General features: G+C 50.3%; 1 protein-coding gene across 2 annotated transcripts; it reads left to right on the top strand.

Annotated features, from left to right (window-relative positions):
- The first annotated feature begins 3,057 nt into the window (after positions 1-3,057).
- Positions 3,058-14,950, top strand: ZNF507 (zinc finger protein 507). 2 transcript variants are annotated; one of them, XM_005861259.2, is made up of 5 exons: positions 3,459-5,798; positions 6,981-7,098; positions 10,376-10,490; positions 11,275-11,409; positions 11,499-14,950. In XM_005861259.2, the coding sequence occupies exons 1-5, from the start codon at positions 3,669-3,671 to the stop codon at positions 11,845-11,847; spliced, it is 2,847 nt and encodes a 948-aa protein (XP_005861321.1). In that variant the 5' UTR covers positions 3,459-3,668; the 3' UTR covers positions 11,848-14,950. The 2 variants fall into 2 exon arrangements, with proteins under 2 accessions (XP_014391099.1, XP_005861321.1); XM_014535613.1 differs by lacking the exon at positions 11,499-14,950 and having other exon boundaries at positions 3,058-5,798; positions 6,981-7,139; positions 11,275-11,403.
- The last annotated feature ends 2,172 nt before the right edge of the window (positions 14,951-17,122 follow it).

Here is a 17,122-nt window from a genome sequence, read left to right as displayed (position 1 = left end):
ACCGCCCGCCAGCTCGCGGAAGTGCGTGAAGTTTGCAGAATCACCGCTATTAGGTTGTTTTCAGTTAAGATTTAAAAAACAGTATGCGGATCATCGCTCCTTACTCATTAGAAAGTGGTTACCAGCAAAACCAATAATAGCATTTCGAGTCAGATAAGTTCGGAGCTAAAGCATAAAATTCACAATCACGGGAGAAGTTCCCAGAGGCATTTCGTTATAACTTACACCAAGTCCGAAACCCTCCTTGTTCGGTAAGTTATGTAAACGCGCGCCCCGTCATCGGGTTCTTTTTCCCGTGGAAGATTGAGAAATGTCCCGCTGCCCAACAAGTCGTTACTTTGCCTCTCCAAGGAGGAGAGAGTTTGACACTCACACTGTCCTCGGCCGCAGCCGGGTTTTGAGGACGGACCCGAGGAGCTGCAGGAATTGACCTGCAAGACACCGGGCTGCCGCCGAGCAGCCACGGAACCTTTCGGTCACCGAAAGGCACTGCGGCTTCCTGATTTGCAGCGTCACTAGACCCTGCCAAGGGTCAGACAGCTTACAGGTTGATACAGACTAGCAGGGAGAGCCTGTTTCTTTTCCGTGTCACTTCTTAGACACTTTGTTCTCACGGAGAAACAAAAGGAAGTGGGTGTGTTGAGGAAGGATAGATTTAGACTCATATACCCTTGGATTCCAATTCTTAAGCCATTTGTTACTTTATGTCTGTGAGTCTCAGATGCCTGGTCTGCAAAAAAGAGATTACTATTACCAGGGGCAGGATAGAAGAGGTCAAGGGGGGGACATACGTAGTTCTTGCAACAATAAAGATTTAAAAAGGAAAAAAAAGGTTCGCATTACCAGGAATTACACGAGCGATAGACAGAATCTGCACAGGCACTGTCAAGGGCAAGGACCCGCCCCCACCCCCATCATCCTCACGGTCTCCTGTACCGAGCCTGGCGCGTTGTAGGTGCCCAATAAATGTTAAAATCTCACCTCTTCACGGAGCCTTGCTTACCTCTCTCTGTTAGGATTTGGTCATTGGCTGTTTCGGACGATCTTACCTTGTGTACTGTCACATTGTTTAAAAGCTGTTCATTCTTTTAAATTTCTAACCAGGTTTGTCTTATTCTCTCAACTCAGTTTTAAACTGTGAGAACTGTAACTTTGAATGTTTTTCATTCTTCCTGGTACTTTGCTTGGCGCCTTTCACATAACAATGTTTTCTATAACTTTTTATTTTAAAAATTTAAGCCTGGCACAAGTAGAATAGTACAGTGAGCCCCTACTTGCTCATCATTCCAGTTACACAATCTGCCAATCTTCTTTAATCCTCACTCTCTCCCACCAGCCTCCCGTCCGGGTAACGTTTTCTGTAGGTGCTTTTACACTGACCTCTTGGAGACCATGCATAGTATGCAGAGTAGCACAGTCCATGTTGCTATTATTATCCAGGTAAATTTTACTTCACTTGACATGCAGTCCCATATGCTTATGCACATTGGTGGCCTAAGTGAACTCTGTGAAAATTTAGAGTTGGCCTTAAGGTCAACTTGACTCTCTCTGTAGACTTTATTACAAGCTGTTATCTAATCTGATTAGCAGAGACTTTGTTCTACTGAGACTTAACTTTTTTTTAGATTTTTGCAAGTGTCCCCAAACTGGTTTTTCAGGTGTTTCTCGGTGTATTTGATGTTGTCCTGTCTGTCTTAAAGATGCCATTTCTGTACTTATCCCCGACATGGGCAGCCTCTGCAGTGAGACACGTAAATGCCCAGGAGATGGGGCACCTGCTACAGGTTTCCCTGAGCACACGGCTTTCCGCGTGAGTCTCTTGTCAGTTTGTTTCGTAATGTGTTTTGCTTGAGGTGAGATAACTCCTCCTCCTCCTCCTCATTGCACAGGGAGCAGTTGGCATGCTCTGCCCCCCTCCTGTCATGTCCAGGAGTGAAGAGGGATAGCCTGTGGGTGTGCAAAGCTAGCCTCCGGGTTATCAGTCAGCTTGCTGAGGTCGCATTTCCTGGAAAGGAGGCCTTAGGTCTGCAGTAGAGCCCCAAGTCTGTGCAAGAAATTGAATGTTCCAGGGTTCCTATCATTAGTTTGTAGTTAACAACTGAACGAAAGAAGTAAAGCCTGAGAATGGCCCAGAAGGGAATCCGTAGTCAGGTGAGGAGCCACAGCTCCCTTGACCTAAACATGTGGAGTTCACAGGCAGCAACGTGACTTGGAAAGTCACACAGGGTTTTCCTAGAGAAACAGATTGTTCTCTCAGTCACCGGTCCCTCTTAGTGATTGAGGTTGAGTGTAAAGACTTAAGACACTTGTTCTTTCTGCCTGAGAAAGACCTTCGTAAGGGAATGCAGATGGTCCCCAGACAGCATTTGTCTACTTGATGATGGTGCAAAGCTGTATGTCTGGTAGGCTCCAGACTTTGAGTTTTGATCTTTCCCTGGGCTGGGAATGTGTGTATGAAAGACACTCTGATTCTGGGCAGTGGCAGCCCCGGCCAGTCACGGTCTCGAAGGTCAACAACCCCGACCCACAGAGTAGTGTGGAGCGTGCTTTCTGACTAGTCAGTCGAGGAGCATCTGTCGTCTTTTGGGAGGTAATGCCCTCAGGTTGTTCAGGAGAGAGTGGCTGTAGGGCCACAGGCCCCGGATTGCTGGGTGGTCATCCTGTTGTCACGGCTGGAGCGCATCCCGGTGTGAGTGTGGTCGGTCGGGAAGGGGGTGGGGGAGAAGGGCACTAGAGAAGCCAGGGGTAACTGTTTGCACTTCTGCCTGATGTGGGCCCAGACGGAAGGCTAGTGTGCCTGGGAGCAGGAAGTACGGAGCACCCTGGCTGCTGGGAGTGGGTAGGGGAGACCGTGCGGAGCCGCCTGAGCACTGTGGGTCTGGCGGGAGTTTGGGTACAGTCCTAGCCGGGGCCACGATTCAACTCCTGAAATAGTATGGTCTTTGGTCTACAGCTAGGGCCACTAAAACTTTGGCTGGAGTTTATTGAATGTTGTGAGATTCCCAAATGCACCTGAAATATGGAAGAGCAAAACTTGTTGCTGGGAAAAAAAGCCTAAACCTAAAAAACAGATCCAAGTCAACAGATAATCTCATTTTAAGCCAGAGGGAGTGTTTGAAATGAACGTACGTGCTGTCAGGAAACAGTGTTGAAGATTAGGCTGAACGAGATTGCATTTTCTACTGAGTGACTCCCTTGGCCAAACATATCACTTTCTAAGGACACGTGCGTATGTGGATAACTAGGATGTCAATTGTTTCCGTCTTCGATGGCCCTTTCCTTTCAGGGGGAAAAAAATAACATGTCTGAGTGATAGCTGACCACTAATATGACCTCTGGAAAGCCCACAGCGTAGTTTGTGGTTTCTCTTCGGGAAGATGAAGGAAGTAAAAGGAGGAACTGGATTATTGTCTTTAGTTTCATTGCATAGTACGTCTCAGAGCTCACTGTGCCCTTCCCGGTAAGTTAATTACTATATGTTCACAATTCCAAAGGCTCGCAGAGAAGAAAAACTACAATTATATTTGGTGTAAGAAGTTGCGTCAGTCATGTATCGGCTCTAGGGATGGTATTTCATAGTGACTTAAGGTGGTTCTGCCTGGGAATGGCTGTGTGCGTTCAACCAGTGTGACCTGGCATCTCTCTGTGGTCTGTCCCCCTTTCTAGATATGGAGGTGAGCAGCAGCGTCGCCATGTTGGTGCCAGACATTGGGGAACAGGAAGCTCTATTGACGGCCGACACTGTCATCAGTTCTTCACTGGAAATTGATGGACAAAGTTCAGCTAAAACAGATCCATTAATCCATGTTATCCAGAAGTTGAGCAAGATAGTGGAACATGAAAAGTCACAAAAATGTCTTTTAATTGGGAAGAAGCGCTCACGTTCAAGTGCTGGGACGAGCTCTCCTGAAGCCCAGGAGCTCGGTGAGATTCCAGCAAAAGGAGCCCCGCCCCCTGTTGCTGACATCAGAAGGGCCGAGCCGTCGCCAGTCCCTTTCGGCCCGGACCCTCTCGCCCCGAACGACGGGAAGGCGATGTCTTACCAGTGCAGCCTCTGCAAGTTCCTGTCCTCATCTTTCTCTGTGCTCAGGGACCACATCAAGCAGCACGGCCCGCAGAATGAGGTGATCCTGATGTGCTCCGAGTGCCACGTCACCTCCAGAAGCCAAGAGGAGCTCGAAGCCCACGTGGTGAATGACCACGAAAACTATGCCCACGGCCCCACGCAACCCAAAGCCGAACCGAGCGTGAGCCCCTCCAGCTCCATGTGTCTGAGACCCACAGAGCGGAAGCGCGAAGGCACTCCCGACCTCTCCGTTAGCGTGCGCAGTCCACAGACGCACGTCGTCCCCGCCGCCTCCGAGAAGGACCGGGGGAGGAGGAAGTGGTACGCCTACGAACAGTACGGCATGTACCGGTGCTTATTTTGTAGCTACACGTGCGGGCAGCAGCGAATGTTGAAGACACATGCTTGGAAGCATGCCGGGGAGGTGGACTGCTCCTACCCGATATTTGAAAATGAGAACGAGCCCCTGGGCTTGCTGGGCTCCTCAGTGGCGGCTGCACCAGGCGGGGTTGATGCCGTGGTCATCGCCATCGGAGAGAACGAGCTGAGCATCCACAACGGGCCGGCGGTACAGGTGCAGATTTGCAGCTCAGAGCCTCTGTCCTCGGCATCGGCCCTGCCGGGTGCGGAGCAAGACTCGGGTCTCGGCCGGTCGGTGGCCCTTGGGCCCCACGAGGAAGACATGTTGGAGGTGATCTCGGACGCGGAGGAGAGTCTGATGGCCGACAGCCTCCTCTCGTCGGCACAGAAGATCATCAGCAGCAGCCCCAACAAGAAAGGGCACGTGAACGTGATCGTGGAGCGTCTGCCTGGCGCCGAGGAGCCCGGGTCGCAGAAGCCTTTCCTCGTGGACGCTGCGCTGGAGGAGGGGGGCCTCCCGGCCCCTCCAGGGCCCCCGACAGGCTGTGAGGGGAGAGGGGAGGCTTATCGTGCCGATCAGTGTACCGTCGACATCGGGGGGCTGATCATAGGCTGGAGCAACACAGAGAAGAAGGAGAGCGAGCTGATCCATCAGGGACTGGCCCCTGATGAGAACGCCCCCCCGGGCCGAAGGAGGACGAATTCCGAGTCCCTTCGGCTGCACTCGCTGGCCGCAGAAGCCCTGGTCACGATGCCCATCAGAGCCGCCGAGCTCACGAGAGCCAACCTTGGGCACTACGGGAACGTCAACCTCTTAGACCCAGACACCGGACAGAGGCAGGTGGATAGCACCTTGGCAGCCTATTCTAAAATGATGTCACCACTTAAAAACGCTTCAAATGGACTAACGAGTTTTAACCAAAGCAGCTGCCCCTTGGTGACACTCCCGGAGGGCAGGCAGGAGCTGTCCGACGGGCAGGTGAAGACGGGCATCAGCGTGTCCTTGCTCACTGTCATTGAGAAGCTGCGGGAAAGGACGGACCAGAACGCCTCGGATGAGGACATCCTGAAGGAGCTGCAGGACAACGCCCAGTGCCAGCCCAGCGGCGAGGCCGGCCTGTCAGGTGGCGGCGTGGTGGAGTACATCCCCAACGCCGAGCGGCCCTATCGCTGCCGCCTCTGCCACTACGCGAGCGGGAACAAGGGCTACATCAAGCAGCACTTGCGGGTCCACCGGCAGAGGCAGCCCTACCAGTGTCCCATCTGTGAGCACGTGGCCGACAGCAGCAAGGAGCTGGAGAGCCACATGGTCCACCACTGCAAGGCCCGGCTGTACCAGTGCAAGCGCTGCGCCGAGGCCTTCCCCTATAAGGTGCGCGGCCCCGTGCTCCTGGGAACCCCAGCTCAGAGCAGGGACAGGCCTGGTGGGTGCAGTCCCCCCACATTCGGTCGATCGGGAAACACACCCAGGAAGGTTTGATAGTTGGCCCAGACAATAGGGACTGAAATCTGGGTCATCGGGACTCCTGGGGTGGGACTCTCCCTGGCAATCTCTGGCCTTAGATAGTGTTTTAGAGTCTCTTCAGAATGTGTGGCTTTTACAGTGCAGGGGGCTGTTACATGAATGCACAGATATAACGCGGGGGACAGCATACATACACATGGATGCACAGATGTAACCCACATCAGCAACACACGGCCCTGAAATGCACGTTGTTCACTCCAAAGGCTGCGCAGCCAGCCCACAGGGACTCATTTCATTGCAGAAGGAAGAATGGGCTGGATGAGGACAGTGCCGTGGACAGAGCCACGTGTTAGCTGTGAGGGCAGTTTAAGGGACTTTCAAGGTCACTTTGACTATGTGACTCTCACCTTATGTGCGACCTCGAAACCAACAGCCAGCATGAAATGCTGTTTCTGTAAAGGAAACTTGCATTCTTTTGAGTCCGTGATTTAGAACTTTTTTCTTCAAGATGCCAGTTGATGGGGGGCGGGGGCTGTTTTTTGCTGTCCTAAAGGGCCCACTGGGAAACGGGACGTGGCCTTTCTCTCAGGCGACCCAGGGTCGGCTGGTAGTGAGAGGGTTCAGGAAGGAAGGGCCTGTGAGTGAGACTCAGCTCCACTCAGATGGCCTCCTGGGATCTGGAATGGCCTCGGCCACTGGACAGGGGGGTCATTTGGGTGGGGCCAGGCCCGTCCCAGGGGTGCCTGCAGCGACTATGCTCTTGATTCCTGGGATGCAGTGGAGGAGGCCTCAGTGGCTGGTGGGACTTCTTTCTGTGAAAGCACTGACTCTGGGAGCCCTCCGCCCCCTCCCTGGGCCTGTCCATGGTGCTGAGTGTGCACACACCACGCCAGGACCTGGAGAGAACTGCCTTCCTGCTGCTCCCCCCGGGCAGTTCTTCCCACAAACCGCCAAAGGCTGGGATAGTGCTGAGGCCCATTTGCTTTTGAAGCGTTGGTATTGGGTTCTAGGCTCCAGGCCACGGAAGCACAGGCTCCTGTAACTGCAGTGAGTTCATTAGGAATTGCTGTTCATTTCTCTCGTGTCCAGAGTCAGCTGAGGAGCCATGAGAGGGAGCAACACAGCCTTCCAGATCCCCTGTCAGTCGTGGCTTCTGCTGAGCCCAGGGTTCCCAGGGACAGCGCGGAGGCGAAGTGTGCCCAGGAAGGTAGGTGCACATTCCCACTGGCTGCACGACTCGCATCCCAGGTGAGAAGCACCCTGAGCAGTCTGTCAGGTGGGGGGTTTCAGGACTAAAGCTGCATCTGTCCTCCTCTCTTTTGCACTGTGGGTTCTGGTCTCCTGGGGACAGTCTGAGTCCTGAACGAAGTACTGTGAGTAAGTCCTCAGCTTCACCTGGTAGGGAGCTCTGACACTGACATTTCTGCTGTCCTGTAAGAGCCAAGGGCAGCAGGAACCTTAGGTGCCGGGCCCGCACCAGGGAAGCCGCATCGAAGCAGCAGCCTGCCCCTCCCCCAGCCCAGCTGACCCGAGAGAACAGCTCACAGATGGCCGCCCCCCCCCCCCAGACTCTAACTGAGGCCCCTGCTGTGATCTTATCGTAACCAAGGTTGCTGCCAGATGTCATCTGCACTCTCTTTAAAACACGGCACCAGATCTTTTTATGTACGAGTTAGGTACCACTCAGTCAAGTCTCGGCTAATAGGAATATTAGAATCAAAAGATTTCACTCGCGTCCCATGAAAAGGCGGGTGCCACATCCGGAGAATCTGGGCTGACGGTGCTGAGCTGCGCTTCCCTGCGTCAGCTCACTTAAATTGATAAGCTCCAAGTGTCTTGAGTGTGGTGCATCGTGTTTATGGGAAATAAAACATATTGGGGTGACTTTCCTTTTTAGATTTCCTAAGAATTAAAGTTAGAAACAGTTGCAGAGTGAAATGTTTTCCTGTAATGTTCATTACATTATACCCCAGCATGCATAACCGACGCGGGAATGTTTCTGAGAGAACTGTGCTGACACCCGCATCCCCTGTCAAGCAGCTGTCACCCCTGCAAACGTCTCCCAGACAAAAGGAGTTTATGACAGAGCATCTGCCTCTGCAGAGATGGCTGAGCTAAACAGTTTGCTTCCTTTCTGCAGAATAACCCGAGTGCTCCTCTCACTACACATTGTGCTCCTCATCCCTGTGAAGGAGCCTTAAAGCATTTGGTAGCTTTGGACCGTGAATCCCTAACAGCGGGTAAAGGCAGTCCTGCTCAGTGGCTCCGCCTGTGGTGAGCACAGGGCTGGAATATGTCTTTTAAAGCAGTCACCTGACTGTCCAAATGGGCCATTAACAAATTAAAATCACTATTTTAATGGAAAGATTAACACATGAGCTCAAAGTTAAAGTAACCAGTTCATTATTGTATGGCGAGCTGTACCTTAGTGTCTCTGCCACAGTCCATCTTGTAGCCGCCTGGGGTCGAGTGTGGATTTCACATGCAGGCCATGCCTTCCCCACCGGCCCACTCGCCCATCTCTGTCATCAGAGAGTGACAGTTCAGATGACAGATGACCTCCTGGGCGCTTTATTCATTCAGCGTTGAACTTTCAAAATCTGGTAGTCAAACCAAAGAACAAGTTCCTAGCTCGCAGAGAAGGGAAGAATTAGTCATTGGCGTTCCCTGAAACCTGAACCATTTCGTGGTCTCATTAAAGAAGAAGGAGGCGTGTGCCCCTGTGGTCCGTCTCTGCCCATTAGGACGGCACGGGCACCTCAGGCACGTTTCAGCTCAGAGGCGCAGGGCCACAGTACTTGGGACGTGTGTTCTGCCCAAGTCAGGACCATCTGAGCTGGCCCTGGTGCCGGGAGTACGGTAAAGGCGGCAGCACCGTTGAGACCAGTGACCAAGACAGATGGTGTCCAACAGCCGCGGGCAGAGTACCTCCATGTGTGCTTCCTTGTGAGATTTAAGTAAACTGTTCTTTGTTGCAAACCTGCAATTTGTCAAGCCCTGGGGAGTCGCTGTAAACACAGCAGGCAGGTTCCTGCCCGCAAGGAGTTAGCAGCTAGGACACGTCAGAGACTTCACAGGAACGTACGGTGCGGCCGAGGAAGAACACAGTGCCCCTGGCGTGCTGACCGCACTGGAATCCTCCGCTCACTCCATTTTGTAGATAAGAAAGCCAAGTCCCCAGAGGGGAAATAATTTGCCTGTGATCACACAGTGCTGGCAGCAAAGATGAAGCCCAAGGTCTTGAGTTGAAACCCAGTGCCTTCTCCCTGGAAAAGGCCGCGCAAGGCAGCACAGCCTCTCCTGTGTGCAGCAGCTTTTCGTGGTGTTTTTGTTCGTTGGGACTGACCTGCAGTGCTGCGCACACAGAACCATGACCCGACACCCATGCTTTGTTTTTCAGGGACAGTGCCCTTTATAGTCAAGTCCAAATTGTTACCTACCAATGAAGAGTAATACTTAGATTATAATCATGGTTAGTGTGTCTATTAGTGTAATGGATTTATACCAGGATATTAGGACATTTTGTTCTGCCTGGCAAAAGTAGGTACTAGCAAAAGAAAATACCCATTTTACAAAGCTTTACATTAAGGGTTTTCTTTGTTTTGTTAAAACTTAGTGTGGATTTGCTTTTGTACCTGCACTTCCCCTCCCTGTGCTGTGGCGGGTTGTCTCTAAGCTTCCTCCCACTCTGCCCTCTCCCGTGGCTGTGCTTGCTTTGTTTGGAGTGCAGAGCAGTCGGGCTGTGGATGCTGTGGACTCGGTGCTCACAGAGTAAACAAGGGTTGGGCATCTTCAGGAGCCATTTCCGGGGCTCACGTCACAGCCCTGTCCAGGCTTTCCGGGCTCAGTGGCCTGTGGCTTCGGAGAGCTGCATATTCACGTTGTTGTAACCTTTGTCCTCGTGACCTGCCAGGGTGCTGGAGGTCACTGCACAGCGTTCCATGGTGTGTACTAGCAGACAGTTGCTTTTCCCTGGTTGTTGCATTGACAGCTGACAGTCATAAACAGAGGAAACCCACAGACTGAGAAAGCACTAGGCTATTGTATTCCGTTTGTTACAGGGACTTTGTAGCCACACTTTAGATTATTGGATTCTGATGCTAAATTATAGCTTGTTGGCAAATCGTTGTTTCCCTAAGACAATGTGCCCATGTTGATTAGACTAATACCTTTCACATTAACTGTGTGTCTGTGGTTAATTCAGCTGCTAGTAGTCAGCGGGCACTGGCATCAAGTCCATTCTTTTAGATTTTGTGCAGGTTATGAAAGACCAACCAGTGGACCTAGGTCTCCCGGTCGGGGGATGTCCCCTTTCTGCGGTGGTCCAGGTCCAGGTGACCTGTGAGCCATTTCTGGCTTGTTAACTGGATCTCGAGAGCCTGGATGGAGGTATTAGCACCGCTGGTGTAAATGCTCATTGACGGTGGGATGTAAGTGCAGCCATTTGAATCTAAATCACTAAAACTCTGAAATGCCTTGTCCAGAGAATAAGTCTTCAGTCCAGAAACAGTACAGATGCGACGTGTGTGATTACACAAGTACAACATACGTTGGTGTCAGAAACCACAGACGGACCCACAACTCGGACAAGCCGTACAGGTGAGTGTGCCGACCCTGGTTCTAATGCTTGTGCTGCAGCACTTTATCATGAAGGAAAAAGTAGAAGTTATTAAACACTCATGCACTTGTTTGAACACAGGTTAAATGCTAAGGAGCTTTCACAAGTGGTTTAATTGTTAAAGACTGAGTTCTAAGCTGGAGTCCGGCCCACAGGCCTTGTGTCTGGTTGGAATGAGGGACGATGCCCGTGGCTGTCAGTTCCGGGTTCCAGTTTCATAGAATCGTCACAGCAATTTTCAGTCATTTGGGCCCTGAGTATTCCAGCAAGAGTCCTAACGCTTAAAAGCAGTAAAATTCCCTATGAAAGATCCTGTTTCTGGAAATGTATCACGTGCAGAACAAGATCATTTAACTTTATTACTTGATTTTCCATAGAGGCTAATTCTAGTAGTTTTCAGGAAATAGCAGCATTCGCAATTGATGGAGATGTGCTGATAGATAGAAGTCATTACTCCTAAGTGAACTTGGCCTCTTGAGCATAAACCGCTGCTTTTGTAGTCAGCTTATTCCGCCGGCAGCCGGAGGAACCCGGTTCCCACCCCAGGGGGCCGGCAAGACAGGGTGCCGGGCCTGGGCTCGGACTCGCACCCCGAGGGAAACTTGTTCCATGTGCCAGCTCTCCCCTGGGGTCCTGGGTGCAGCACAGGTCAGTGTGGGGAGGTCTGTGTGACGTCTCAGTGAAACCTGACAGAAGGTGCCTGACAGGGCCCTGCTTTCATCCTGTGGTGGGGCTCCCTCTAGACATGGCTCCCTCCCGCTGCAGGTGCTCTCTGTGCGGGTACGTGTGCAGCCACCCGCCTTCCCTGAAGTCGCACATGTGGAAGCATGCCAGCGACCGCAACTACAACTACGAGCAGGTGAACAAGGCCATCAACGACGCCATCTCCCAGAGCGGCAGGTACGGACCCCCCGCGGCTGCGCTGTCACGTGTAAGTTCAGCCCTGCCTTCTAACCCACTCACGGTTTGGTGCTCTGTTTGACTTTAAGGGCTCTAGGGAAGTCCCCTGGAAAGACTCTGTTAAACAGCAGTGAAGACGGAGCCGACCCTCCCACTGGGGGTGTGGACACTGTGGTGTCGTCCTCGGAGCCGGCTCCCCAGGCTCCCACCGAGCGGGAGAAACTGAGCCCTGCCAGTAACTCCTCGTGTCGCTTAGACAAGAACCCCGGGGCGGCGCCCCCGGGGATGGAGTACTGCGTCTTACTCTTCTGCTGCTGTATCTGTGGTTTCGAATCGACCAGCAAAGAAAACCTGTTGGATCACATGAAGGAGCACGAGGGCGAGATTGTCAACATCATCCTGAACAAGGAGCCCGGCGCGGCTCTCAACCCGAGCTAGAGCCGCCCGCCTGCGTCTCACCTCACGCCCAGAGACACAGGGGGGGACTGACCGGTGTGGCTTTGGAACCAAATGTGTGATGTAATCAAAGGAATTCCGAATGGATGAGCAGCAATAATATTTAAGTATTCTATTCTGAGGGAGGGGAAATGGGTTGGGGAGGAAGCAAAGATGTGACCCTGTATTGACCCTCTGTTACCTCTTGTTAGTGTTGAGTGTATTTATTACTAAAAGCTTATTGCAGTCTAGAAATGCAAGCAGAAGAGCTAAGAAAGGGTTTTTCAGGAACTGTCCTGAAACGATTGCTATAAAAGCAACAGTCTCAAGCAGGGCTTGGTTGTCTTCCTGCAGCGAGACAGCGGCTCTGCAGGGAGGGCTTCCCAGCATTCTACCTGAGTCTTCCCCAACGGAGAGGACGTGTCAGATACTCAGTCTCAGAAACGTTGCTTTACTCCTTCAAAAAAAGGAAAGAAAGGAGACCTCTGAATCTACCCCTAGATTGTAAATAGGCATTTAAGGAGTAAATGACTGTCTTAAATTTACAGGGTTTCCTGTGGGCACTAGACTCAGCCAGACCTTGGGGTTCCTAACACTGTCTCAGCCCAGGGCAGGTGCTCCCCAGAGGTTCCGTCCGGGGTCTGACGGTCACCACTGCGTCTCAGCAATTCCACAGCCGTCTGCCCCTCCTCTGAACCAGTCCGAGCGTTTAGCTGGAAGAGTCTATTAAAACAACAAAGTATACAGATTTGCACTTGATCATCAGACCTTGGAAGTAGTTTGATCTCTCTCTTTTTTTAATAGTTTGATCTCTTAAATAATAATCATTTGGGGGAAGAAGGGTAAGATCCAGAATCCCTTAAAATGAGGGCTTTGAGGTTTTTCTTTCCTGGAGTTCATTGATTTAGTTACACTTAACATAAGAGATGTAACCACATGTGGCTAAAATGTGAAAATTCGGGTTGTTTCTAAAGCTTTTAATAACAAATAACATTTGGCAAGTCTGCAGGGTTTCTCCTTTCTAGGAAATTCCTCCCGTGGGCTTTTGCTTTAGAGCACGCCGTCAAATAGATGTGACTTCTCATTTTTTACACGTTTTGTATTCACGCGTTTCCCAGTCGAGAGGATGCGTGTTCTGTTTTGTGTTGGTGGTTTGGCCATTTGCTTACGCCTTGTTTGGTTGAAGTAAACTGTGCCCATAGCTGGAGGCGGTGCGTGCGGGCCGCCTCCTGGTGCTCTTCCTGAACGGCTCCTGCCCTGGCGCCGATCAGCGGGAAACAGGGAAGACAGGTTTTGAATGTGATGCTCACGTTTTAGGGAAGAATGCTCTTCCCAAAGTCCAGGTGTAACCTGAGCGAGTTAACATTTCTAAGTAGCATTAGGAACTATTTCAGTGGGGCCAGGCATCATTTCACTTTCCTGATGACTTAAACACACAGAAGGGATGGAAGCTGTAAGTTACTTATGAAAGTTCCTCCATTCCTGATGTGTGGATCTCACAAAGATAAAACAAATTTACTTATCGTAAATTCTATTCCCCAGGTCCACTGCATGTGGATCTATAGTCATTTCCTCCTGTTTTCAGAATTTCATTTCCTTTCAAATTCAAATAAAATATTTTAAATAGTTCCGTTATTATCACTTACATTGTTACCACTCAGTCCACTCCTCCATTGCTTGTAGCTATGACCCACTATTTCTTTACAAAAATCTCTGATTCTGAAAATTAACAACCTTGGAAGAATTTTGTTTTATAAATTTTCCTTGGCTTTAATTTTGTGTGATCATTTGGAAAATACGAATAACCAAAAAAAATCCCAACAATTTCAACAATGAATTTTTAAATTATCTTTCTTTATTTCCTTAAACCACTTCCATTGATTATTACTTAAACTTTTCATTTGGAATCATGGATTTAAAGTATCCCTAGCTCATGGGATAAAAACTAGCTCAGAAGTTCAAAGTCTTTTAATGTTCATCTGGCCTAGACAATCCTCAGAAGCTCTCTCCTGGCCTGTAGGGGGAACCACATACCCAAGGCATTCTCCTATCGGTTGTGGCCAGCCTTAAATATCCCTCCCAGAGACAATGGAGTATTTCTAAAGACTAAACATGCCGTGGTAATTGAGGAAGAGATAGGCATTAAAGTAACCAGCAGGAGTCCCCTTTCTAGGAGTAACATTTTATTTACTGGCTCTGACCTGTTGCCCTACAAGACCTTTTGTTCTCCACTCTGAACACTTGATAATTCTAAGAGTTGATAGTGAAAATAGTTTTTCAAATAAACTTACTGGATAAGGCAACAGTGGGGAGGGGAAGGTGATGCATGTGCCCATTATAAGTAACACTTTTCAGGGCTCCACTGTTTTCTCTTTCTCTAATAATCCAGAACACACTGGCCGGGCCCCGAAGTGCCAACACTCCGCGATCGGGAGGCACCACATGGTAGTGACACTTGTACAGCCTTTGCCCAGGTCTTGCATCCTGTTCGAGGGGGCTGTCTGTGGCCGGGTGTTCCTTCTCTTTCCTCACAGAGCAGGGGAGGGCATCCACGTTTACATTGCATCTCCTGCAGTGTACGAGGCTTGGCAAAGACGAGCAGACCCCCTGGTGAGACTCAGTATATTTTCAGTTTTCATAGTCACTTATTTAACCTTTTTTTATTGTACAGCAAGGTGCTCTAAGTCATATTCTATAAAATATATTTAATAGAAATTTGAGTTTGCTATTCAAGGACATGAATACATGTATTTTTTTAAGAAATGAGTATTGTGTAACACTATAGCATTGCTTCTATAGCCAAAGTCTGAACATTTCTGGAACACTGACATGGGAAGACTACAGTTCATCCTGACAATGTGTAAAATGGGATGGTTTGCATTTTGTGAAATTATCCTGCACAGCGAGCTGCATGCCTTAATGCCCGAAACTCCAGGGTTGTGTTCACGGCAGAACAGCTTGCCCGCTCACCAGTGAGGCAGGGCTGCCGTGCGCCAGCTGCCTTCGGGAATACTGTACAATGTTAGAATAATTTATTTTGCTTTATAGAAATTTGTCATGTATTGACTTTAATATTGTATTTTGGTAATAAACTTTTTGTTAAAAACACTTGCCTCGAGGCTTTATTAGCAAAAGATTATGTCCGTACTTACCTTGGAAACACTGATTTGATCGCTTAGAAAGTTAGGTTTAGGTAATGCACTTCCCAAGGAGTCAACCAAGGCTCAGGATCGCCCTCTGGTAACTTGTCCAACTAATGCCGACTAGCACCAGACGATGGTGAGAATTCAGCCAACTTGGAAGCCTTTTCCTTGATACACGTTCGTTCTGTCTTCCCGTCCTCACATGCTTTATGTTCTTGTGCAAAGTTCCAGACTAGCTCTGTGCATGACAGTCACATTCCTGATGGAAGGCCAGAGACGCCACCGTCTGTGCCACCCCGGCCATTGTGTGGCCACACCACATGTTTCCGCGCATTAGATTAGCTGCGTTGGGCCGTGAAGCGAACGTCATCCGACTGTCGTTGGTCTGGTTGTCCATTTGTGCCTGAGTACCCTGGGCCGCCTTCTCTTAACACACTGTGGACCAGTAGTTTTATGGCAGCTTTACCCAGTGGCCAGATAAGTTTCTACTGAACAAGTACAAAAAACGCTTTACATAAACATTAAAGGCACGCTTTAAAATTAAATACCCATTGCATTTTGAATGACCCATTGTTATTTATTACATGTTCTTACAAGCTAATATCTTTTTAAAGTATGATATTTTGTTTTTACAAACACTGTGTAATATGAAGCGAGAATTCTCATGACCCGTCTGCAATGTGTTCACACGTCTGAGGCCAAAAGTTCCCGCACAATAGCGGTGACCCCTGTCCTGCCTCCGTAGGGGCCACAGCTATGTCCCCTCTCCTCCCAGAACCGAACTCCACTCTGCACCAAGCTCCAGATTCACTGCGGAAAGCCCAGCACGGAGGGTGCAGTGTGGGAGCCACCGGACGCATGGCCATTGAGCACCGAGATGCGACTGGTGTGCCCTACGTGTGCAAGACATGGTTTCAGAGACTCGGTACAAAAAATTGGGCTGTATCTCAATAGCTTTTTTATATTGGTTACATGTTGAAATGATGACATTTTGGATTAAATATGTCATTAAAATTTACTTCACCCGTTTTTATCTTTTTAACGTGACGACTGGAAAATCTTGCACGCCTGGCTCACGTTGAGTTGCTGGTGGACACCTGTACAGAGACGGATGACCTGACAGCCCTGTGTCACACCTGGCCCTCCTCCACGTCTGCAGGTAACATGTCCTTGGAACGCAGCCACGCCCCGGCTTACATGTTGCCTGTGGCTCTTCTCCAGTGAGGGCAGCGGCATGGAGGACTTGTGACAGATGGGACGGCCCACAAGGGAAAGTATGCTGTGTGCTTTAAAGCTCCCAGAGAGGAAAGCTTTTTTTTTTAATATGTTTTTATTGATTTCTGAGTGGGAGAGGGAGAGAAAGATAGAAACATGAATCATTAATCAGCTGCCTCCTGCACGCCCCACACTGGGGATCAAGCCCGCAACCCAGGCGCGTGCCCTTGACCGGAATTGAACCCAGGACCCTTCAGTCTGCAGGCCGAGGCTCTATCCACTGAGCCACACGAGCTAGGGCAAGAAGAAAGCTTTATATAGCACCGCTTCAGGACTAAAATATTCCTCCTCCCGCGGTAATTTTCATAAAGTGCTCCTGGTCTCCATAATTCATAGCTCACTGCTCATCATCGCTGCTACAGAAAACCAAGCAACTCGTTTAAAACAACCGCACAACTAAACACTAAGTAATGCGCCCTGGCCGGTTCGGCTCGGTGGATAGAGCATCAGCCTTCGGACTGAAGGGTCCCGATTCGGTTCCGGTCAAGGGCACGCACCTCGGTTGCAGGCTCCTCCCCGCCTGCAGGAGGCACCCAGTCGCTGTTTCACATCCATGTTTCTGTCTGTCTTCCCTCTTCCACCCTCTCAAAACCAATGGTAAAGCATCCTGGGGTGCGGATTAAAAATAATAAAAATGCAAACAATGCCGTGGACAGGACCGTCTCGCGTCCTCACCACCACCGTGCAAGCCCCTGCCCACCGGCCCGGTGCTGCCTGCACAACTGAAATGTGGTCCAGCCGGGGCGATGACCGGAAGTGTGCTGCTCTCTTTCCGGCGGCGCGGCTTGGATGCGTACCCACCGGAAATGCACCGCTTCCTTCCGGCCGGCGCCACACGGGGAGGGGCGGGGCCACGCTGA

Source organism: Myotis brandtii, unplaced genomic scaffold (genome assembly GCF_000412655.1).
Source record: "Myotis brandtii unplaced genomic scaffold, ASM41265v1 scaffold1466, whole genome shotgun sequence".
Taxonomy (NCBI): domain Eukaryota; kingdom Metazoa; phylum Chordata; class Mammalia; order Chiroptera; family Vespertilionidae; genus Myotis; species Myotis brandtii.
This window is presented reverse-complemented; position numbering and strand designations above follow the sequence as displayed.